This window comes from Dysidea avara, chromosome 5 (assembly GCF_963678975.1).
Source record: "Dysidea avara chromosome 5, odDysAvar1.4, whole genome shotgun sequence".
In the NCBI taxonomy this organism is placed as follows: Eukaryota; Metazoa; Porifera; class Demospongiae; order Dictyoceratida; family Dysideidae; genus Dysidea; species Dysidea avara.
In genome coordinates, this window is record NC_089276.1 from 26,332,750 (window position 1) to 26,359,002 (window position 26,253).

The 26,253-nt window shown below is 38.6% G+C and overlaps 1 protein-coding gene and 1 long non-coding RNA gene across 5 annotated transcripts in view; one reads left to right on the plus strand and one right to left on the minus strand.

Moving 5' to 3' along the window:
• Positions 1 to 19: 19 nt before the first annotated feature.
• Positions 20 to 26,253, plus strand: part of LOC136256888 (uncharacterized) — a 75,810-nt gene continuing 49,576 nt past the window's right edge. The window contains exons 1-3 of the mRNA XM_066049946.1: positions 20 to 153; positions 10,460 to 10,744; positions 15,072 to 15,194. Coding sequence (XP_065906018.1) covers positions 102 to 153; positions 10,460 to 10,744; positions 15,072 to 15,194 — 460 coding nt within the window. The 5' untranslated portion in view covers positions 20 to 101. The remainder of the gene's footprint in view (positions 154 to 10,459; positions 10,745 to 15,071; positions 15,195 to 26,253) is intronic.
• The window catches only part of LOC136256902 (uncharacterized), an 89,585-nt gene continuing 73,683 nt past the window's right edge, over positions 10,352 to 26,253 (minus strand). For all 4 annotated transcript variants that reach the window (XR_010701721.1, XR_010701720.1, XR_010701719.1 and 1 more), the window contains one exon: positions 10,352 to 10,723. This is a non-coding gene — a long non-coding RNA (uncharacterized lncRNA). The remainder of the gene's footprint in view (positions 10,724 to 26,253) is intronic.

Consider the following 26,253-nt stretch of genomic DNA (forward strand, 5'->3'; position numbering starts at 1 on the left):
CATAGCGCACGTGATTTTCACGGATAGTTGAAGGCGTGGCTACAATCCCTCTGGATTTGTGCCTACAACTGATTTGACTGAGTAAATACGTACCCTTCTTCATGGATAGTACTCTTATCAAGGGTAGAAAGTTAGAAGAGAAGACCGTTTATGGTGAGATCCATGCATTATCATCTGACTCGTGCGATAGCGTCATAGCTTACTCCACGAGAGTCTGGTCTTATAGCACTTGCATAGTGACAGCTGTACATGTGCACATCCCTTGTGCATAATTCGTCGAGTACAGATCCTATTTTGATTGGTAGCTACAGCTTGCACAACTGCGCGGCGCGTGTACAAGTGCTAGTATTAATTCAGACCAGACCCTCGAGGCTAGACTAGCTAGTATGTGTATACATGCATAATTATACTGTAGAAACGACAGTAAGGCCATGACAAGTTAATCTTATCAGTCACGGATGGGCGGATCAATAATGGTTTGGCAATCCCAAAAATAAATCACGTGATTTCTTAAAAGAGTGCTATATAGTATGGCTGTAGACTCTTTAATATTGTGCAAGCGGTAACAGGTGTAGTAACAAAGGAGAAGGAGTTCCATCACTTTATTTTAGCTTTTGTACCTGTCCAGATCGAGATACTCTAATAGAACAGTCATATAAACTCTAACAAAACAGTCAGTTGCAGCTGAAATGATTTACTTTTAAATTGTTTGACCTGCCAGGTCATTACTAGAGGGAAAATAATCTGTGAAACATAATTATAGCCTAATAACAACAGTAGGTAAAACAATATTAAAATGGGAGAGAGGGAGATCACATGACCTCAGAATGTAAGGAGTTACATTCTTTACAGCACATTGCTGGATCTATTGATTTTGCACTGAAGATAATACGCCAATTAAGTAGCCATTACAACAAACAGCTTTTCTTTGACACAGGACGTATTAAAGAGTCTGCAGAATAGTTGCCTGTTCTTGTCTAGTTCCTTGTCACAGTGATTGTTATAAGATTGCACTTTCACTGATTGTTCTGGTAGAATTTGACTACTTTATTGGAGCACGTGCAGATATTGTCATTTGTGTGATCCTAGAAACTTTTTTGTAAAGGTTTTGTAGTGCATAGCTAGATGTCATTAGTGGATGGAAATAAGGTAAAATACTGAAATTCACAATACATTAGAAAACTTGCAACTAGAGCTTCTCAAGCCCTAGTTTTGTTGCAGATAGTTACTTGTTACGCAGTATTACTATACCTATTTAACAAATTTTTTGCTTAGTACTTTGAAAGTTATTGTAGAACCCTCCACTCTTTGTGTAACATGAAAAAAGCCCACAATAATCCATAATGTATGTGACTTGGAAATGCTTCATTCTAAATCTCTATCACAACTCTGTGACCCAGCAGTTTCATCTTGTGTGACTGCTCTATTAGAGTGTCTTAATTGTTTTGGTGAAAGATCTAGTTGAAGCTGCCAAATAACTGTCAAATTTATTGATATGATGAGCTTCATTTAGTTAATCTTTAGAACCCTACTTGCCTATGAAATAAATGAACTGACACAATCTCTCACTCTCCATCGCAGTTTTACTTGTCATGTTCCTACTCCCATTAAAATGTGAGTATCTTTTGTATGCTCTTGTCTCATCATGCTACAACAGCAAAATGTCCAGTCTTGTGATTATAAAAATGCACAATCAAGACACACGGTAGTGTGTTGTGCGGCCCAAGAAGCCGGCGCGCAACCCCGTGAGTATATTGACAGGAAGAAAGAAAACGCAATTTTCGCACCTCCGTAGCTCTGTGCTGCCTTGATGTCAAGACACACGGTAGTGTGTCGTGCGGCCCAAGAAGCCGGCGCGCAACCCCGTGAGTATATTTACAGGAAGAAAGAAAACGCAATTTTCGCACCTCCGTAGCTCTGTGCTGCCTTGATGAAACAAGACAAATTTTGCTGTGTAGATTCCCTCCACCTTCAGCACTCTACATTCCAAATTTGAGCAAAATCGCTTCAGGCATTCCTGAGATATGCGACTTCAAAAAGTGGCTTAGTTTCTTCGTTTTTTTTTTCTTCTTATTTTTCTTCCTCTTTTCGCACATTTACAAAAACTGCTATAAAACGCGAACGCGTTATCCGATTGCCTTGAAATTTGGCACACAGAAGGGGGGTATAAAGGCGCATCTCGGTACCAACTTTGGCTGGAATACCATAAACAGGCAAAGAGTTATGAGCGATTATGCACGAAAAATAACACCAATATGTTGTCACGCCTACAGGGTAAACCGCGTATGGGAAGAAGCTGAAAATCGGTGGGTGAATAGGTTAACTATTGAACCTCAAACCTTTTGTGGTTTGAAAGAAATCGAGCTAAAAACCAGGAAGATACAGCGAAAAAATCAACAGTGTGTAACAATTACGCAATCGAGATTAGCTAATTTTTAATTTTATTATTATTATTATTATGCTTGCCACGCCTACCAGATAAACCACTTGGGGTAATGCTTTGAAAATCGCTGTACAGATGGAGTTATCATCTTAGAAAGGCTCTTCAATGGTGTAGAAGAATCAGACTTAAAGCCACGGAGTTATAACACGAAATCCAACTTGGTGTAGCAAGTGCAAGATCGAGATACTCTAATAGAGCAGTCATACTAATAGAGCAGTCACCCTGAACAGAATTCAAGAGATCAGATAGAAATAAGTAACCTGTATAGAGATCAGCTACAAACAAATCACCCTGTAGAGAGTTCAGCTACAAACAATTCACCCTGTTCAGACATCAGTTAGAAGAAGTTTTCTTGTAGAGAGTTCAGTTACAAACAAGTCACCCTGTTGAAAGATCAGCTAGAAGATGTCACCTTGTAGATAGTTCAGTTACAAAGAAACCACCATGTAGAGAATTCAGCTACAAACTAGTGACCCTGTAGATACATCAGCTAGAAGAAGTTACCTTGTAGAAAGTTCAGCTACAAAGAAACCATTCTGTAAAGAGCTCAGCTGCAAACAAATCACCTATACAGAATTCAGCTACAAACAAATCACCCTGTAGAGAGATCAGCTAGAAGAAGTTACCTTGTAGATAGTTCAGCTACAAACAAATCATCCTGTAGAGAGATCAGCTAGAAGAAGTTACCTTGTAGATAGTTCAGCTACAAACAATTCACCCTGTACAGAGCTCAGTTAAAAGAGGTTTCCTTGTAGAGAGTTCAGCTACAGACAAATCACCCTGTAGAGAGATCAGTTAGAAGAAGTTACCTTGTAGATCGTTCAGCTACAAACAATTCACCCTGTAAATAGATCAGCTAGAAGAAGTTACCTTGTAGAGAGTTCAGCTACAAAGAAACCATCATGTAGAGAATTCAGCCGCAAACAAACAATGTATAGAGAGTTCAGCTACAAACAAATCTCCCTGTAGAGAGATCAGCTAGAAGAAGTTTCCTTGTAGAGAGTTCTGCTACAAACAAATCACCCTGTAGAAAGATCAGCTAGAAGAAATCACCTTGTAGAGAGTTCAGCTTCAAAGAAACAATCATGTGAGAGTTCAGGTACAAACAAATTGTCCTGTAGTGAGATCAGCTAGAAGAAGTTACCTTGTAGAGAGTTCAGCTGCAAAGAAACCATCATGTAGATAGTTCAGGTACAAACAAATCACCCTGTAGAAAGATCAGCTATAGAAGAAATCACCTTGTAGAGAGTTCAGCTGCAAAGAAACTATCATGTAGAGAGTTCAACTACAAACAAATCACCCTGTAGAAAGATCAGCTATAGAAGAAATCACCTTGTAGAGAGTTCAGCTACAAAGAAACCATCATGTAGAGAGTTCAGCTACAAACAAATCGGTCTGTAGAGAGATCAGCTAGAAGAAATTACCTTGTAGAGAGTTCAGCTACAAAGAAACCATCATGTAGAGAGTTCAGCTGCAAACAAATCACCTGTAGAGAGTTAAGCTACAAACAAATCTCCCTATAGAGAGATCAGCTAGAAGCAGTCACCTTGCAGGGAGTTCAGTTACAAAGAAATAAACCATGTAGAGAGTTCAGCTGCAAACAAATTACCTGTAGAGAGTTCAGCTAGAAACAAGTCACCCTGTAGAGAGATCAGCTAGAAACAAGTCACCTTGTAGAGTTCAGCTAGAAGAAGTCACATTGTAGAGCTACAAAGAAACTACCATGTAGAGTTCAGCTGCAAACAAATCACCCTGTAGAGAACTCAGCTACAAACAAATCGCCCTGTATAAAAATTAGCTAGAAGAAGCTACCTTATAGGGAGTTCAGCTATGAACAGATCACCCTGTAGAGAGTTCAGCTACAAACAAATCACCCTGTAGAGAGTTCAGTTACAAAGAAACCACCATGTAGAGAGTTCAGCTGCAAAAAAAATCAATCACTCTGTAGAGAGTTCAGCTAGAAGAAGTCACCTTGTAGAGAGTTAAGCTGCAAATAAATCACCCTGTAGAGAATTCAGCTACAAACAAATCACCCTGTAGAGAGTTCAGCTGGAAACAAATCACCTGTAGAGAGTTCAGCTAGAAACAAGTCACCCTGTAGAGAGATCAGCTAAAAACAAGTCACCCTGTAGAGAGTTCAGCTAGAAGAAGTCACACTGTAGAGAGTTCAGCTACAAAGAAACTACCACGTAGAGAGTTCAGCTGCAAACAAATCATCTTGTAGAAAGTTCAGCTAGAAGAAGTCACCTTTTAGAGAGTTCAGCTACAAAGCAACCACCATGTAAAGAGTTCAGCTGCAAAAAACTCAATCACCTTGTAGAAAGATTGGCTAGAAGAAGTTACCTTGTAGAGAGTTCAGCTACAAAGAAACCACCATGTAGAGAGTTCAGCTGCAAACAAATCACCTGTAGAGAGTTCAGCTAGAAACAAGTCACCCTGTAGAGAGTTCAGCTAGAAGAAGTCACATTGTAGAGAGTTCAGCTACAATGAAACTCCCATGTAGAGAGTTCAGCTGCAAACAAATCACCCTGTAGAGAACTCAGCTACAAACAAACATGCAGTGTAAAAAGATCAGGTAGAAGAAGTTACCTTGTAGAGAGTTCAGCTACAACGAAACCACCATGTAGAGAGTTCAGCTACAAACAAATCACCTGTAGAGAGTTCAGCTAGAATCAAGTCACCCTGTAGAGAAATCAGCTAGAAACAATTCACCTTGTAGAGAGTTCAGCTAGAAGAAGTCACATTGTAGAGAGTTCAGCTACAAAGAATCCACCATTTAGCGAGTTCAGCTGCAAACAAATCACCCAGTAGAAAGTTCAGCTATGAACAGATCACCCTGTTGAGAGTTCAGTTAGAAACAAGGAATCCTGTAGAGAGATCACCTAGAAGTATCGCCTTGTAGAGAGTTCAGCTACAAACAAATCACCTGTAGAGAGTTCAGCTACAAACAAATCACCCTGTAGAGAGATCAGCTAGAAGAAGTCACCTTGTAGAGAGTTCAGCTATAGAGAAACCACCATGTAGAGAATTCAGCTGCAAACAAACACCCTGTAGAGAACTCAGCTACAAACAAATCGCCCTGTAGAAAGATCAGCTAGAAGAAGTTACCTTGTAGGGATTTCAGCTACAAACAAATCACCCTGTAGAGAGTTCAGCTACAAAGAAACCATTCTGTAAAGAGCTCAGCTGCAAACAAATCACTTGTACAGAATTCAGCTACAAACAAATCACCCTGTAGAGAGATCAGCTAGAAGAAATTACCTTGTAGATAGTTCAGCTACAAACAAATCACCCTGTAGAAAGATCAGTTAGAAGTTCAGCTACAAAGAAACCATTTTGTAAAGAGCTCAGCTGCAAACAAATCACCTGTACAGAATTCAACTACGAACAAATCACCCTGTAGAGAGATCAGCTATAAGAAGTTACCTTGTAGATAGTTCAGCTACAAACAAATCTCCCTGTAGAGAGATCAGCTAGAAGAAATTACCTTGTAGAGAGTTCAGCTACAAAGAAACCACCATGTAGAGAGTTCAGCTGTAAAGAAATCACCCTGTAGAAAATTCTGCCAGAAACAAATTGCCCTGTAGAAAGATCAGTTAGAAGAAGTTACCTTTTAGAGAGTTCAGCTACAAAGAAACCATTCTGTAAAGAGCTCAGCTGTAAACAAATCACCTATACAGAATTCAGCTACAAACACATCACCCTGTAGAGAGATCAGCTAGAAGAAGTTATCTTGTAGATCGTTCAGCTACAAGCAATTCACCCTGTAGAGAGAGCAATTAGAAGAAGTCACCTTGTAGAGTGTTCAGTTACAAAGAAGCCACCATGGAGATTTCTGTAATCAATATAGTGACCGGATTTGCGAAAATGGGTCTTCCACACACATCCAATTCTGTAAACGTTGGAGACTATAACTCAGTGTTCAAGTAACATATTAACCTGAAAATTTCACCATGTATTCAGCTATAGTGGTGCTCACCACTTCCCAAATTTCAAGGCAATAGCTCTTTCCAATCTGAAGTTATCAATTGTCAAAGTTGGCAAATTGGATGTGTGTGGAAGACCCCTTTTCGCAAATCCGGTCACATATGTATTATACAGTATATATAATTTGTACATTTATTGATAAAATATTTAAAGTACATCTACTTCATCTTTTCTTCTTCCTGTAGTAAAGAAAAAAACATAGGTTAAAAAAGTCCCAAAGCTGGCCATAGGCCGGCTTTGGGGTATACAAATACAAAAAGAAATGAAATCTAATCCAAAACAGCCAAGCTGTAAAAAAAGTGTGCGGCCCTCAGAAAGGCTACGGTGAAAAAAGATGTGAAATCCAAGGTGGCGGCCAAGAAATGGCTGTGATGGTAGGTTAATGGTAAACATTTTAATAACGACAATTCAGCTGAATTTTGTGCCGCTTCACAAAATTTGCCTAAATTGTCATTATTAAAATTTTTACCATTAACCTACCATCACAGCCATTTCTTGGCCGCCACCTTGGATTTCACATCTTTTTTCACCGTAGCCTTTCTGAGGGCCGCACACTTTTTTTACAGCTTGGCTGTTTTGGATTAGATTGTATTTACTATCAATATAGCTATGTTAGCTAGATGATATAAGAATTGACTGTACTTCCTTGCAGCATCAGCTGTATAATTTAGGAAGACTTCAACCTTCTGACTGTGGCGAATAGTATGTATTCCACAAGTCAAAGATACCATTTTAAAATTTATATTGCATGCCTATAGGTTAGTGCTCAAACTCATGAGGTTAGTGGTTGCCACTAACTATCAACAAATTCCATAATGAAATGTCACTGCTGCTTCCCAGCAGTAGTGTAGCGTTCTTAGTTATCCAGACACAATTCCAGACAATAAAATGGTTGTCCAGAAATATGCAATATTGACTCAAACATTAATTCAAGTACCAGCACTCTGAGGACAATCACAAGGTGCCCAGCACTCTGAGGACAATCACAAGGTGCTTAGCACAACGGGGTCTGTTACAGGCACTCCTGCCAGGCAGGTGCTTAGTGTTAAATCAACTGCAGGTGGTTGTTCCATTCTATTATCATTTCAGTGTTAAAAGACTTCAGAAAACTGGTGGAATGGCCTAAAACCGTGCCTGAATATACAACCTTTGTACTGTCTTCAGCTGCACACACAAAAGAAGACTCTGTTAAGATCCCATAATGCTACTAGCACATGATGATGATGTATTATAGTAAAAGTATGTTAAGGTTGCACCTAATATGTGCTGGCCTGATACCATAACAGGACATTTTGACAGAAGGAATAAGTGACCAATCCACACTTAATTTGCCTTGATAAAAATGTTGACAAATCAAGAAATCATGTATCTAAACTTGAAGTGCTTATGGATGTTTGATGAATTTAAATGATTTGTAAATTTTTTTCATTAAAATTTCCTGCCACATGGTAGTTCTCTGTGAATTTCTGAAAGTGGGCTTGCAAAATTGTAGACCTGTAGCTATTAGGCCTATGATTCTCAAAATTATGGGATGAGTGTTCAGTTGAAAACAATAAGTATGGCACCATTCTTCTAATGTGGCATGCACGGGTTCAGCAATCATAAATGGGACACAGAGGAAGCCACAGGTAAATTCATGAAGCATGCATTGTTATACCATGGTATGCCAAAAGGTACCTGTTAGGCTGAAATGATGTTGAACAGTGAAAACATCAAGCCTGTAGCCTTAGTTGTTATCAAGTTATACATGTCTGAAGGCATTGTTGGTAAGGCAGTCAGTTAGTAGAAATTGTGCTGAATAATTTTTTAAATTGTTTGTAGTAACAATTGGAAGCATATTGAAAGTACTATTAATTTTAAGCTTGGTTACATCTAGTCGAGGCTCCATGAAGGTATTGTGAGGCTGGTTTCTGGTGCAGTGTTTTTGTGTGAAAGTGCAAAACTCCATCATCTCTAATTCAGTACTACCATGCTGTATGTTATAGGTAATGTTGAGCATCCACACTACTGTATAAACAGCCAAACTGTGAAAAAATGGTGCGGCCTTAAAAAGCCTGGGTGAAAAAAAAGTTGTGAAATCAAAGGTGAAATGATTGCAATGATGTGCAAATAAATTTTAACAATTGTACACACAGAAATTTATGCAATTAACATCATTACAGCCATTTCTTGGCTGCCATCTTTGATTTCACAACTTTTAAATGTGTGAATGTCCGTCAATTAGTTCTACAGATTATGATTGTATTTATTCTGGAAATGTTCTTATTACTACCAATTATTTCTCAAAACTATTCTAGCTTAATTATACATATGCTTGATTACAATTAGTCTATCTCCAGTAAACAGGAAAGGTTTTAGAGTCTGGTGCTGCCCTCCCTTCACCTATATAAAAAGCTCTACAGGGTCACTCTGGTGAAATACAGGACCCTATCAGTTATTTGAACATAATACTGATGTCACGACTGTAATTTTTGTTTATCAGTAGAATGTGTCAACATATACTTTGATGTGTATCTGGAATACAAAACAAAGCAAATACAACTGTTGTTCAGTGTTTTGTAATGGTAAATACAAGCATGTGTTGTAATGGTAAATACAAGCATGTGTTGTAATGGTAAATACAAGCACGTGTTCGATCAACTTCCTTGGTGCACTAAACAAAATCTGGTTCGCATTATTTGCTTCTACATAGCCAATCGTTGTGTTAGAGTACTTTTACCGTACAACTATATACCAGTTTGGTTTTTGCCTAGTAACCTTTTCTCCAATTCTTTAACCACCAAATGGCAATTCTATGAAATGTACAGACCAATATTTAAGTTATTCTCAACAGTTTTTACCCTGTAGTATAGTGACATAATTATTCCAATTTTTATACAAAGAATTGTCTATATAAATCTGAATGTAAAATGCTAATGGATTTTGCATCAAACTTGGCATTTTGTATTCACCTTCCTTTACAATTTGACAACTGTATTACTCATTAGTATAGTAATCTTAGCAAAAGTGAGAGAAACAAGGCCCTCACAAAGAAAAACAAAAAGAACTTTAGTGGCACATATTTCCAAAAAAGTTTTGATAAAGTGTGACTGCATGTAGGCACATAAAATTTGCCTACTTCTTTTAAACTTTAATGATGTACATTACATAACATTTAGACCATCCAATTTCATACACTTATCAATAATTTCATTGACATTATAATCCAAGCTACAGAATGCACTTATTGTATCCCAGTATTGAGAGACATAACTCGTTATGTAATAGACTGTAGTTTGTGCCCACGTGTCCTAATTTCAGGCCCAGTCACAATTTTTTTGCTCTACCTAGCAAAATTGTCTGGCATGCTGGCTTTCATAGTTGTATGTACGACACGCTACTCATCAAACAAGCTAGCAAGGCTGTAAAACAGTATTCCCATGCACTTTGTGACTAAACACCATAACCTTTAATGCTGGTGAAATAATCGAGTACTATTAAAACGATTACAGGTTAGACCACATAAACTTAATCGTTATTTTCTCATCTAACAGTACTCAAAACGCTAATGTGAGAGGGTGGATTCTTTAATTAGCTAAATAGCTCACATGCAATTTCTATTAGGTTGCTCTAGCTACAACTGTAGTTACTGATTTAATAGGTTGCAGAAAATCATTGATGTGGTAAGGGAAAACAGCAATGTGGGTGGGGATGAGAAACCATAATTAAGTCTATGTGGGCTTGTGTCTTTTGCATGAAGGAGACTAAACATATAATGACAACGTACACTGATCAATGGACACATTAGCATTGCTGCTAATGGTATGTAACTTACTTGTGAACTAAGGGGTTACTGAACTGACAAATACATTTTATCTTTAGCTATAACAACGCATACAATACAAAGTCACAAAATTGGAGAGTTATGGCAGTTCAGTCCGAATACATCCTGAATCATAGGACACTATACAATTGCTATCTATAAGATGTGCGATGACTGCATGTGAATGACTTTTATTTTGTGTTATATTATGACCTATTAATGTGTAGGTGACCCAAAACCAACTATACAGGCACTACAGCATGGTAGGATTATCACTGCTGTGGGCCTGAAATGGTATGAGCTGGGAGTAGAACTGCTAGATAACCAACGTGTGGGACAGTTAGACATTATCAAAGCAAACAATAATGATGTGTCAAGATGTTGTTTAGAAATGTTTAGTTTCTGGCTGAAAGCTTATCCCAATGCAAGTTGGTATGAACTAGTAGCAGCACTGAGGGCACCAGGTGTTGATATGAATGGAGTGGCTGCAACTGTAAAGAAAACCTTCATTGGTTAGTGAACACAATAAGAGAAACATCATTACAACACATAATTCTGTACCCATGTCACGTGCATTAATTGTTTAGCTATTCATACAGTATGGTAGTAGATTATGAAGAATTGGGCTTTTCTGGCAAAAAAATATCACCCTGAAACCAGCTTCACAATACCTTTTTGACGCCTTGGCAGTATTGGTTAGGTATAACCAAGCCCAAAGTGCTTTCAGTATGACTTGAAACACTTAAAAGAATTACTTAGCAGAAATTTCTGACTGACTGACTGACTGACTGACTGACTGACTGACTGACTGACTGACTGACTGACTGACTGACTGACTGACTGACTGACTGAGTAATGCCTTCAGACAAGTGCAACTCGATAATTGCTAAGGATACAGGCTTGACTTTTTCACTGTTAGACATTGCTTCAGCCCGACAGGTGCCTTTTGGCGGCATACCTCAGTATGTACTATGCACATATCATGGACTTACCTTTGTCCTCCTTTGTTTCCCATTTTTTTTGCTAACATCCCAAGGTGTTGATTCACAGTAGCTTGATGGCTTCCCTACTATTGTAAACAAGAATCGCCTGTGGACACTGGATTGATTGCAGAGGTGCTTCTCTTACTGTTCTTCATATGTAATACTGTGTAACAGGCTGAACATATTTGAAAGTGAAGCATAATTGCTACTTAATGTTTGGGTCAGTAATGGATAGTTGGGGCCGTGCATTTTCAGATGAAACATTAACTCTGGCATCATTCTTGCAGTATGAGTGGGTTCATCTTTACATATTATGATACAAAAATGTAAACAAACAAGTATAGGGAAAAATAAGGAATTTTAAGCTCGTAAGGAAACAAGGGAGGTCACCTACACCTGCAGATATACTAATGGACATTTAATCCCTACTTCAGTCTATGTCCAATCTGCAGATATAGGCGACCTCCCTGTTTCCCTGCACTTTTTTTACTATGCTATGATCCCTAAAAATCCTAATCTTTCCCTGTACTTGTAAAATATATATTTGTGTAAAAGTTAAAGCACAGCTGTGAGTGCTATACGTCAAATATAGCTTGTAAAAAGTGGGCAAGAGACAAAATATAGCATGAAGCAAAGCCAAGTGCTATATTTTGTCTCGAGAACACTCCATATTAATGTATAGCACAAATCTAGGCAGTGCTTTAACTGGTGTAGGGAACTGTCAACTTGAGGTACACACAAGACACATGAAACAATTAGAAACTCATGGAGTAGTCTTATCATTGGTAGAATAGGCATTGCACCTGTAGGATGACTGAGAAGATGAATCTAGACTGTCTTCTCAAAAATTCAATTGTGGTGCTTAATAAGCATAATATTTCTGTGATATTCCTAGGACTCGTCTGTTTATGTGAACAAAAGGTAGTAAGTACGTTCACTGCTGCTGACCACAATCAACCGTCATCAAAATGTTCAAGTATGTCTATAAGTTAAATCCAGTGGTTCTGCTCTTCCTGGTTGGGTTGACTGGTCAGGCAAGGCAGTACAGGTTAGCAGCCTAGACTGGCTTGGTTGTACTGGCCAGAATGATTTTTATCCTTTCTCCACCTTTTCAAACATACTATATATAAAACAACTTTGTAGGACCAGGTGTCCTGGTCCTACAGACCTTCAGCACTTGTGCTGTAAAACCTTAATAAAAAAATAGAACTGCTGTTTAGTTAATCCCATGTTCACATCATTTTAATTAGTGCTTCCATGATGGTTGAATAAGGTTTATACAAGAAATCACCATGCATGCATGCTACTTTGGACATGATCTTTTATGTTTCATTCCCAATGCAGTGGTTCATGCTATTGTGGTTAATGTGGAATGTGAAATGGTCCTGCACGTAGGGCAGGTACTGATGCTAGTGTTTTTATAAACAGGGATTACATCATATGATAGTACTGTATAGTAGGGACCACAAAGGCTTGGGCGTGGCCCATTAGAAATCATCACCCAAAAACCAGCCTCATCTTTCCCTGATGAGATGAAGCAGTATTAAATGCTATGAAATTAAAAAAAAAATCATACAGAATCATACAGTAGGGATCTAGGGACCATATAGCACATCAATAAAAAGTACTGAAACAAGCTGGAGTAGTGCACAATATTAAAACAAAAGAAGTGTTATATCCCTACTGTGCATTTCCATTATGGTATCTTGAGGACAGTAGGGATATAACACTTCTTATTGTTTTACTGTGATTTAATATTGTGCACTACTCCAGCTTGTTTCAGTACTTTTTATCAATGTGCTATGGTCCCTACTCTAGTTGAAATTCCAAAACATTTTTTGTGTAGTTGTTTTCTAGTGACTAACTGACTGAGTAACTGAGTGACTGATTGATACCTTCAGACAAGCGTAACTTGATAACGGTTAAGGCTACCGGCTTGATGTTTTCACTGTTTGACGTCGCTTTAGCCGGACACATGTCTTTTGGCATATTGCAGCATGACAATGTATTCTTCATGGACTTACTAGTGTCCTCCTTTGTGTCCCATTTATTTTTGCTCACAGTGAAAGGTGTTAATTTAGCAGTAGCACATGATGGCTTCTCTTCACAAAGGGAAGTCATCACGTGCTACTGCCAAATTGACACCTATTGCTGTCAGCAAATATGAATGGGAGGACATTGATAAGTCCATGAAGAATGCATTCTATGTATTGCGGTATGCCAAAAGGCACGTGTCCGGCTAAAGCAACATCAAACAGTGAAAAAATCAAGCCCATAGCCTTAGTTGTTATTTGTCTGAAGGCATCAGTCAGTCAGTCAGTCAGTCAGTCAGTCAGTCAGTCAGTCAGTCAGTCACTTCCATTAAATTAAAAAAAAATTCCATAGGAACTTGTTGAAAGTGTTTTGTGTCAATCTGAAGGCTTGTTTGGGCCTAACCAATACTGCTCATCATCATCAAGAAAAAGTGAGGCTGGCTTTTGGGTCATGTTTTTATGTGCCACCCCCAAACCTTTGTGGTCCCTACTATACAGTACGAGTTACAAATGAAGAACAGTATGAAAAGTAACTCTACAATTAATCCAGTCACTACAGAAAATCATGGGCACTGAAGCCATGATGATACTTTGCCGTGAATCAATACCTGTGGGGTAGTGGAGCCAGAAACGGGACACAAATGAGTAAGTTGCATGCATTGTAGCTGTTGCAGTGGTGAAAAAGCACATCTTTTTTGGGTGAAAGCAATGTCAAATAGTGAAGACAGTAAGCCTGTAGCCTTAATTATAGTTTAGATACACTTGGCTGGAAGTATCAGGCAGTAAGTCAAATGATTAGTAGAAAATTCAGTTAAAACGTTTCCATAGAAACTTGTTGGAAATTTCCTGAAAGTAAATTAGGTTTGATTATGCCTACTCAGTACTGCCAAGCTGTGATGAAGGAAAAGTAAAGCTGGTTTTTAGGCAATATTCACTTTTCTTCATATAATAGCTTGGCAGTATTGGTCAAGTATAACCAAGCCCAAAAATGCTGACTCCAAACTTTTTATGAAATTTTCTATTTAACCGAATTTCTGACTGACCAACTAACTGATGCCTTCAGCCAAGCATAGCTCAACTATGATTTACGTTATGTTATGATTTCTTCACTGTTTTGATGTCACTTTGGTCCAAGACTGCATATTAAGTGTGAGTTGTGGTAACGCATGATGGCTCTGTACTGCATATGTCATGACTCACTCATGAGAATCATCCATAATCTCCATAGTAACTCAAGGCGCTTCTTGTACCGTTATTTTTTGGGTAGGAAATGAAGCAGCATAGTCACTTCACTTCTCAATAATTGATAATTGGGATGTCCGTTTAGTCTACTGTATATTAATTGCACAGGCACTTCTTGTAGTGTTCTTCATCTTAAACAAAACTCAAGGAATGACGACATTTGCCTTCTATTAGTGATATTCATATGCTAATCGATCAATTGCTTAAAATATGACTGGCCAGCACCGTTCTTTCCCTTGATGCGGTATGTGTTGGTTCATCTGTCAAGGCATAGATGATCCCTCTTGTTTCATTTCTTTCTTCTATGATCCCTATAATTATACAAAATTTCTACAATTGTCCCTACTACCATACTGTATGATTCTGTAGAGAAACAACATTAATTTTTGTATGTCAGTTGTGCATCCATTGTGTAACTAGCTGCTTGTAAAGGCAGTCAGAAAATAACTATAATGAATCTTCATTGTATATGTGTATTAAGTGTCTAAAACAAAAAATTAATATGGAATTCCTCAATTCAGTCAAGTGTTTCAACTACCTAACTTGTAAAATTCTTTGAGTTGTCATTGTGTAATTTTCAGATCAACCAACAAGACAAGCAGAGTTATTGTCATCTTCTCAGCCAACTGATCAGGTTATACAAAATGGAGAAGAAAAAGTAATACTGACCAAAAAGCAGTATGATGATTTAATGAAACAACAAAGTATGTATATGCTAAGTGTATCATCTCAACAAGAACCTGCATTGTTGGCACTATTTCCTAATTTCTTTTATTCTCTCAGTATTATCTACAGTGTCCAATGAATAGGTTACCAAAGTTTCAGCCTCCCATGATCACAGTGTCATATAGTACAGTAGCACTGTATATTAGGGATCATGGAGATTTTGGTTTTTCTGGCCAAAAAATCACCCAAAAACCAGCTTCACAATACCATCCCGACACCTTGGCAGTATTATATTGGTTAGGTATAACCAAGCCCAAAAGTGCTTTCAGCACGACCCTAAATGCTTCCAATAGATTGCTACAATTTAAAAAAAATGTTATTCGCAATGAAAATTTCTACTGACTAACTGCCTGCCTGATGCTTTCAGACAAGTGTACCATATTTCCTTGTATAAAAGCCCGGGCTTTCATTTCCTTCCCAGAATTTTTGACCCAGTCTGTAAACAAATAAGGACTTTATTTGAGACCAGGCATTTATTTTGGATTAGTTCAACTGACGCTCCGCGTTTAATAGAATTTGGATGGTGGTAGGATGGGGTTACTGTAAGGCCAGATTAATTGTTTCTCATCCCCGCCCTCATTCCTTTTTACTCAACTGCCTCTAATTTCATTATTGCTGTCTGTTATCAATCACATGCTCACTTATTTTGATGCTAAGAAAGCTGGCTATCATTTTACAGCACAGCAAATGTCACTTGCACCTCAGAAACAGTGGTAAAATGTAAGTACTAGTTCTTTAAAGGCTTTTAGCTAACCTTTATAGTAACAGACAGCTTGATTTGGAGTATTTTCTTTAATAATGAATAATGACCTCCTGCCTACATGAAAATTTAAATTTTAGTGGATGAGAAACAATTAGTAATCAACTTTGCCTGGCCTAATGGTAAGCATAGAAAACAGTGGTACAGTGTGTTGACTATATAAACAAGTGTAAGGCAAAGCTTAAAATGATTAGAAAATAGTATACACATCTGCATGCACTAGGACTTGTCTGGACTGCTTATGTGATCACTCGTAGTACCTTTAACCCTCAGAAGGCTCTAAACTCTAGTATGTAGAAGCAGCGACAACAAGGAAACTACTAATAGTAATAGCCCAGGCCTCTATTTGAGACCAGGAATTTATTGCAAAGGTGCTGGAAACCCTCTGGCTTATAATCGAGACAGGCGTTTAATCGAATGTGGCTTTTATATGGAATATACGGTAACTTGATAATGGCTAAGGCTATGGGCTTGATTTTTCACTGTCCAATATCATTTCAGCCCAACAGGTGCCTTTTGGCTTATCTCAGTACTTACAATGCACACATTGTGGACTTACCTTTGTCCTCGTTTGTGTCCTATTTCTTTTTGCTGACAGCCCAACTGGTGTTGATTGGCGGTAGCTTTATGTGTTCCCTATGTTTGTAAACGGGAATCATCCGTACTTTTGTGGTGACTGGATTGATTGCAGAGGCATTTCTTGTACTTCATTTGAAACGCTGTGAAATGGGCTGAACTTTTTTGAAGGTGAAGTCGATGGCCACTTCACTTTCGAGCCAGTCAATAATTGATAGTTTGGGTGCGTGATATATAACATAACCTCTGGCACCATCTTTGATGCAGTATGCATGGGTTCACCAGTCATTACAATGCTACAAAAAGTAAGCAAATAAATAAGTTTGATTAGGGATCATAGAAAAAGAAAGCAGGGAAACAAGGGAAGTCTGCAGGTGCAAGACTCCTTTCCACCTGTGTTTCAAGGGATAGGAAACCTGGGAGAGCCATACACAATCAGAATGCAGTCCCATATTCCAAGAACCATTCCACTTCCTTGCTGAGTAAAGGCCAAGCAGAGCTCACCAAGATGGACGCACAAGAAATTTTGAAAGTCAACCAACCAACAAGATGGCATGCAGGAATGGTTGTAGCGATCAGAAATAATGTGGAATCAGGTGCCTAAAACAGAATGTACTCTGAGAAGTCCAGTCACTGCTAAAAACCTGGCGCAGCTCTCTGATGCTACCATTTTTAGCAAACTCGATGTATTTAGGGGTGGATCCAGGGTTTGAAAAGGGATAAACCAGGATAGGAGGTATTTGGAGCAGTGTAAGAAGCTAAAGGTATTGCCTAAATGAGGAGCAATAATGCATGCAGCGTGAACATGTAATTGTGTATGTAATATTGACACAATTGAGACTTGGATAAGAATTGACTACTGCTTCACATGAGTCTTAAAACATATGCCACATCTATTTTACCTTTGCAAACAATGAAATCTAGCATTTGGAGTGATGGTGTTGTCATTGTATGCAACAGCTTCATCACAGCAGTATTGCCAGGATTTGGTTACAGGACCAATGTGTGGTACACAGCACATAGTGGCATAAAATACCAAAGTGATATAAGCCACAACATGAGCCAACTGAGTATGCACCACAGAGAAGGATCTAGAAATTTTCAGAGGGGGTTTCTGGTTCTCTGGAATTGCAACTTCAGCCTAGCTGCAAGATGAAGACCCTTTTTATCACCCAGACAAATTGTAGGGGCGCGTGCTAGTTCAGAGGGGGTTTCTGGAAACCCTAGAAACCCCCCTAAAATTGCCCCTGCACCAAACGATTCTGCTACATGTGTCCACTATTAAAAGTTATAATATTACAAGATGCAGCATTTCAACTGAATACATACAGCAACTTAAGTAATAACTATATTTCTTCAAAATTTTTGCATTTTGGGTCTTCTTTACTTTGGGCATGCCAAATTTTATGTATAGTTTCATGATAGTATTTGTATAGTGCAGAACGAAGATGAAACTTGTATCTCAAGAATTGTTTTGGTATGTGGATAACTATATAATGTGTAGATTTGAGTTCAGTCATCAATAACTGTGTATGCTACAACCCAGACATATATAATTCACCAATAAAAGGTACTGAAACAAGTATAAGTTAGTATGACAGCAAATTACTGTAACACAAAAGAAGTGAATATCCATAACTGTGCTGTGGAGTTTCCATAATTGAAATGCACAGTAGGAATATTCACTTCTGTAATGTACCCTATAGTATTGTAGTTAACCAGTCCCTTGACTTATAACATGCAATACTATTTCTTTAATAGTAACACTTAAAATTCAATATAACTGATAACACAACCACATGACAACTAACTAAAATAGTCCAATAGACACTATATATACACGTGGTAACCATTAATGATGTCATACAAAACCTAATAACTACAACATGATTAAGTAATAAAAGTCTGAGTCCATTACATTTCCCCATCTTAAGCTTCAATATGTCAAGTATTATTGGAGGCATCAAATTGTTGTGGTGGCTGTCGAGTACATGCAAATTGACGTAGAACTGACTCTTGATTAGTTGTTGGTGAAGATGTGGAAGTGTCTGTTGATTGTTCAGTCGAATCACTATCTACGTAGTCCCAGTTGGCATTATCACTTTATCGTTGTTCTCGACTTTGCTCTCTAGCTCATCATGTCGACGGACTGTGTTGCCATCCACTAATTCTATGATGTATGATAGTGGTCCAGTTGGTTTAGAGATTCTTCCTGGAAGCCATTTCAAGTTGCTGTTTGTGGTAAAGTTCTCAGCATTCACTTCAATAAATTGGTGATAAGGCTTCTTAACATCATGATGTTTCTTCTGAGTCATTTGTGACTGTTGCACTTTGTTTGAGAGGTTTGGCTGTAATAAGCCTAGTTAACTTTCTTCCCATCAGTAACTTTGCTGGTGGTATACCAGTGGTGGAATGTGGCGTAATTCGGTATTTAAATAAAACTTTGAGAGTTTCTCAGTTACACTTCCCTTTTCCTCTTTCATCTGGAAGCTTGTTAAAAAGTTTGCACTGCCCTCTCTGCTAGTCCATTAGATGAGGGATGATATGGAGCTGACAACGTGTGTTTGATTCCATTCTGTTTTGTAAATTCTTCACTTGTAAAAGTTGGTCCATTGTCTGTGACTATCTGTTGTGGGAGGTCATGAGTTGAAAAGATTGAGCGTAATCTCGCAATGATCTTCTCGCTAGTGATTGTATCCATAACTTGTACATCTAACCATTTGGAGTGTGCATCTACTAGCACTAGAAACATCCTCCCAAGATAAGGACCTGCAAAATCCAAATGAAGTCTGCTCCAAGGCTGAACAGGCCATTCTCATGGGTGAAGTGGAGCCTTGGCTGGAGCTGCACTGGTATGTTGACAGTTAGTATACTTTCTGGCTACTTCCTCAATATCAGCATCCATCTTTGGCCACCAAGTGTAAGATCTTGCCAAAGCTTTCATCTTGCTAGCTCCTAGGTGAGTTTTATGTAACTCTTCCAACACATGCAGACTTCTGGCCATGGGATGGTATCATGACTCTAGCTCCCCATAAGATGCAACCATTTAGGACTGTAAGCTCACTTTTGTGTGACTTGAATGGCTTGAATTCCTCTCCTAGTTGCTATGTGGTTGGACAACCTTGTAGAATGTACTGTCGAACTCTTGAAAATTTTGGGTCAGTGTCTGTCCATCATTTGATGTGTTCTGAACTGACAGTAGTGGTTGACAGAAGATTTAGCAAATGTACAAGATCACCTGGGATGCAATCTGAATCTTTTGTAACTTTCCTAGGTAAGCGACTTAGAACATCTGCATTCCCTAGGTTTTTCCCAGACTTGTGCTTGATAGTGTAAGAATAAGCACTTAAGAGTGAGTGCCCATCTCTTGATTCTGGAAGAGATTAGAATTGCTGAAAATGTATGACAGTGGCTGATGACCAAACAACAAATACAACTGCTAGGACTTCTTTTTCTAATTGGCTGTAATTTTTCTCTGCTGTTGTAAGTGTTCTGGGGGTATAAACTATCAGTCTTTCTTGGCCATCATCCATGATGTGCGATAAAACCCCTCCAAGCCCATATTGAGAGGCATCACATGCCAACACTAGCTGTCTGGAGCTATCATAATGTACCAACAGTGCGTCATCTTGTAGGGAATTCTTTGCTGTCAGAAAAGCTTTAGCTTGTTGTTGACCCCATGCCCACTTAGATTCTTTTTGAAGCAAGGCATACAGTAGAGCTAACTTTGTTGGCAGGTTTGGTAAAAACTTGGCATAATAGTTGATGATGGCTAGAAATAACCTCAGTTCACTGACATTTTATGGTTCTGGGGCTTCTCTGATTGTTTTTACCTTTTCTCTTGAGGGGTGTAATCCATGTTGATCAATTACATGACCAAGGTATTCAACGCTAGGCAGCAAAAACTTGCATGTTGTCTGATTTAGTGTTAAACCAACTGTTGCCAATATGCCAAGAACTTTGTCTAAATTTTCTAGGCGTTCCTTCACTGTTGACCCATCACTAGTAGGTCATCCAAATAAACTGACACACCCTATCGTGTACATATATAAACATCAAAACATTTTCTTCTGATCAGGATGATCATACATGAACACTTACAGATGTTGTTGAAATGCATGGCACAAGTAGCTAGCCATCATTTTAGCATAACTATAGCAAAATCCTACACACTATACTTACAATTACCTCAATGCACGGTATTTTAAGTATCAAGAGTTCTGACGTGGAACTATAATGTGTACAGCAGCTGCCTTCATTGATTCTAAGCCAGCACCCTTAAAATATCATAAAATGATCATCTGTGTTTCTTGCCTTGTCACTATTGAATTTTTGAGCTCATGGAATGACAGCCGAGGTGCCTAGTTTCCCTGCAGCACAAAACTATGCAGCTATCTTTCTGGTAGTATCTGGATGATCTTGAGCAGAAAGCATTCCTCTTTAAGTTCAACTACCATGCAGTCAAATGTTTGAGCAAACTCTCTTATCACACTATGTCATTTTTGAATAATGCTTAATCACGTGATTGTATACTTAGGTATATCAATATCACTCCATCACAGACTATACTGTTCCAGACAAACCAATATAGTCTGCATTCAAAATCCGGCTCTTGTAGTTGTATAGCTATATAATTAGTATGTAGCTATATATATGGGGTTTTTGTAGTACAATGAATTTCCTGTACCCATAGTACAGAGGTAGATGATTTCAAATAATTTGGGAATATTTAGTTGTAAATTATGCATATCTGAACATCTAATTTCCTGAGAGGGCATGCCCCCAGATCCCTCTGGGCTTTGCACTTCACAGAGTGTGCTTCTCACTTCATGAAGCATGCTTCACACATTGTGCAGTGACTCTCCTCACTATAAATATTAAAACGCATCAACATTATTCAGCTGCCAAAGTAAGTAGGATACAATGGCCTGACTAACTCAATTTTCCTTCCTCCAGCCCTGTTCTCTTATCTATACTTGTGCACGTGTAGCAATGGTTCCTAGATCGTCAATTGAATAATATGGCAGACATGCTGGAGAATATCAACACACAATAGTGTTTAATGCGGCCAAGAAAGCTGGCATGTCATGACGTATGTACAGTATATTGACAGGAAGGAAATGCAATTTTCATGCCTGCATAGTCGCATGGTCCCTTCTCACCATTTTCCTGCTATAGCTGTCCACCAGATAGGCTAGGCCACATAGCAAATTTGATTAAATTCACTCCAGCCATTTGTAAGATATGAGTGGCCAAAGTTTCAATTTCTTTCTTTGTTTTTTTCTTCTTAAGGGGTCTATAGGGGTCTAGGATTATTTTTCGCACAATTCGCAAAACTTATAAAACGCAAAAGTATAATTTCATTTTCTTGAAATTTAGTACAGATAAAGAGCATAATATAAAGGGAAATTCACATACTAATTTTGCAAGGAATCTGATAGGTGTCTGCAGTGCTATGAACATTTAAAAAAGATCAAACTTTTGTCACAACTACAGGATAAACCCTTATAGGAATACCGTATAGTGGGCTTTGTTAGCAGATTCGCAAATTAACCTGACAATTGACTACAAAATAGCTTTTAATCAGCAACTCAATAAACAGTGTCACACAGTGTACAGCTACTCAATTCTACTCTAAAGTATTAAAAGTTACAACTGCTTTTATACCTACAAAACCACAGAAAAGTTCTGTACAGGTCCAGAAACTTCTAGAAGCATGTGAATACAATTACAAAACTAATTCAAAACCTTAACTACATTATGTGGTAATTTACAGAGACAACCTGTCTGATTACATAGCTACACAGTAATACACACATGTATTATGTCATATTACAACACTCCCACTTAATCGACAGGTTACATACTTAAAAGTTCAGTTAGTCCCATAGCATCACGTAACATTGTAAAACGTCCTCTTGGTAATGGTTTTGTTAACAGATCTGCTATCATGTTCTCAGATGGACAAAAGCACAAGTTAATAGTTCCATTTTGTACAGCTTCACGGATATAGTGATAACGAATATCAATGTGCTTAGTTCGAGCATGTGCAACAGGATTCTTGGCAATTGAAATGGCACCTTGATTGTCTTCCATCAAAACGGTTGGTTTTTGTGAAGTAGACTTGAGATCAGTAATCAATAATTTCATCAGCCATACAACTTCCTGGGTGGCAAAACTAAGAGCAACATATTCAGCTTCAGATGTAGATAATGCTACAATTGCTTGTTTTTTGCTCAACCAACTAACTGGACCTCCTCCCATCATGAAAATATTACCAGTTGTAGAATGACGATCGTCCAAGTCTCCTGCCCAATCTGCATCTGTATAACCAATCAATTCTTCATCTTCTAATTTTTGATATCTAATTGCTAAATTCAAAGTTCCTTTAAGGTATCGCAATATTCTCTTGGCAGCTGTTAAGTGGGATTGATTTGGTGAGGAACTAAACTTTGCCACTACTCCCACTGCTTGAGCTATGTCTGGGCGAGTTGCTATCGCAGCATACAGCAAACTTCCAATGATTGATTGGTAGGTAACTGAATCAACTTTGTTGCTGACACCATCATCTTTCTTAAGTTGAACACTAACATCTGCAGGAGTAGAGACAACCTTTGCATTGGAGAGTGAATACTTCTCCAGCATATTCAGAATGTACTGCTTTTGGTGTATCCACAAACATTTCCTTTCTTCATCCTGCTCAATACTTATTCCCAGACAGTAATGTAATTTACCCAAATCTTTCATCTGAAAACGTGACTTCAGGGTTTCTTTGATCTGCTGCATTTCTTCTAATGTACTGGCCATTACAATCAGATCATCCACATAAACAGCAAGAATGGCAATTGCATCAGTCATTTTGACATAGATACAAGGATCTGCCGTACTTTGTTTGAACTGAATTACTTCCATATATTCTTGAAATGCTGTGTTCCAGCACCTAGGCGATTGCTTGAGCCCATACAAGGACTTTTGCAGCTTACACACAAGATTTTCCTTTCCAGGCTGAATGTAACCATCAGGTTGCTCCATGTATATTTCTTCTTCAAGGTTTCCATTCAAAAATGCTGTAACTACGTCCATTTGATGGATCAGCAGGTCATTCTGTACTGCATAGGCTAACAATGCTCTGATTGAGGAAAATCTGACAACAGGAGAAAATGTCTCATCATAGTCAATACCATACTTTTGAGCATAGCCTTTTGCTACCAGACGTGCCTTGAAACGTTCAATTTTGCCATCGCTACAGTATTTGACCTTGAATACCCATTTACAACCAATTGGTTTACGGTCACTTGGTAGTTCCACAAGTTTCCATGTCTCATTCTTCATTAGTGATTCAAACTCAGAATCTGCAGCAGCTCTCCACTGATTGGCATGTTCTGTAGCTAAAGCCTCCTCTAATGATTTTGGCTCTTGAACCTGGTTGACATTGTATGTAACATGATGAACAAACGCATGCATCACTGTGTCTGCATATTCGTCTTGACCATACCTAACAGGAGGTCTTCTCTGTCGCTGTGGACGCTGCTGCTGTTCTACTACAGGTGTGTTAGCTTCTCCTTGGCTAACATCTACATCAAACTTGTCAGTAAGCTTCTCTTCAGCTTGACCAGAATCTGTCTCGTTAAAGACCACATCTCGTCTTACAATCACCTTCTGATTTTCATCAAAGAGTCTGTATCCCTTAGACTGTATGCTATACCCAACAAATCGCAGCTTCTCTGATTTCTTGTCAAGTTTCTTTCTCTGTGATTCAGGTATGTGAGCATAAGCCATACACCCAAATACCCTCAAATTACTTACATCTGGCTTTCTTCCATACCACTTTTCATAAGGTGTTTTATCTTCTCTGATTGCTGCTGTTGGCATGCGGTTTCTGATGTATGCAGCTGTGGCTATTGCTTCTGCCCAGAAACTCTTGGAAAGCCCTGCATGTGACAGCATACTACGAGCAGACTCTACTAGGGTGCGATTCATTCTTTCCGCTACCCCATTTTGTTCAGGTGAATGAGGAACAGTAAACTCATGAAAAATTTCTCTTGATTTCAAATAATTCTCAAACTCTTTTGAAACGTATTCACCACCATTGTCAGTTCGTAGCCTTCTGATTCTCTGACCACTGCTAGTAGTGATAGCTGTTTCAAACTCTTTGAACTTTTCAAACACTTCATACTTGTGTTTTATGAAATACACAGAACAACAACGTGAGTAGTCATCAGTAAAGGTGACAAAATACTTTCTTCCCCCAATGGAATCTGTGGACATGGGACCACACACATCACTGTGTACCAATTGTAATTTCTCAGTTGATCTAATTTCTCCCACTGGCTGAAAAGATTGACGGTGTATTTTTCCTTCGACACACCCTTCACAAAAAGATAACTCTTCCATTTTTGAAACATTAATACCACTCACAAGTTGCTTGTTCACAGTCAGTGAAAGACGTTGTTTTCCAGGGTGTCCTAATCTCTGATGCCATAAATCAATCACACGACTTTTCTCAAATGCCACTGACACACTCTCTGAAGGAACCAGTTCGCAATCAAGATGATATAATTTGTCTACTAGCGAGCCCATGCCACAAACATCCCCAGCTCTATTGTAAATCCAGCATTTGTCATCAATAAACTTCACTGATTTGCCCTTTGATGCTGCTGTTCTCACTGAAAAGAGGTTGCACGCAAGATTTGGAACATATAACACTTTGTGTATCACAAACTCTTTGGATTCACCTTTTGCTAGCTGCATTCTAATATAGACATTTCCCACTCCAATTGCATCAACTGTGTGGCCATCTCCTAGGCCAACCTTTTCAGGTTTCTTAAATTCACGGAAGTTAGCCAGTGTCTTCTTATTTGATGTCATGTGACTAGAGGCACCTGAATCTACCAGCCACTTGTCTACCTGAGGTAATCCCTTTGAACTAGCTGATGTACATGTAGCAAACGCACTTTCGCGTGGATGGTCATCAAGTTTGACTTCAGGAGGTTTCCCAACTACAGTTTTTGCTTTGTGTTCTGAGTTGTTTCTCTGCTTTCTTTTGGGGCAGTCTCGATGAAAGTGTCCTGCTTGTCCACAGTGGTAGCACCTCAAATTCTGTGGCTTGACTGTCTTCTTAAATTTACCGATTAATGCAGAATCACCCTGTTCTTCACTGTTGTTCTTCCCTTTCATCTTCAGCTCTTCGTGTATTAATGCCTGCTGGACGAAATCTAACTTGATGTCGTCTACTCGAGCTTCAAGGGCTGTTACGAGAGTAGAATAGCTCTGGGGCAAACTACCTAACAAGGTAACTACCTGATCTTCCTCAGTAATGGGAGCATCAATTGCTGCCAGCTTGTCAGTAAGCTCTTTCATATGCTTCAGGTGGGATTCCATCGAGGTACCCTCCTTCATTTCAGTTCGAAAGTATCGCTTCTTCAAAAACAGTTTATTTGCTAGGGTATCTCGCTCGAAATGCTTTTTCAAAACATCCCACGCATCTTTGGGTTGCTCACATGATGTGATCAGGTATAGCTGTGACGTACTGACAGCTAAAACTATTGTGGAAAATGCCCTCTGAGATTTTTTACGAAATTCAGCTTGTGCCTGAGCATTTGCATCCTCAGCTAGTACCTCAGTGCCATCCACATGCCCCCAGAGCCCCTTCGCGAGTAGCAAGTGAAGCATTTGAAATTTCCATGTAGTCCAGTTTGAGT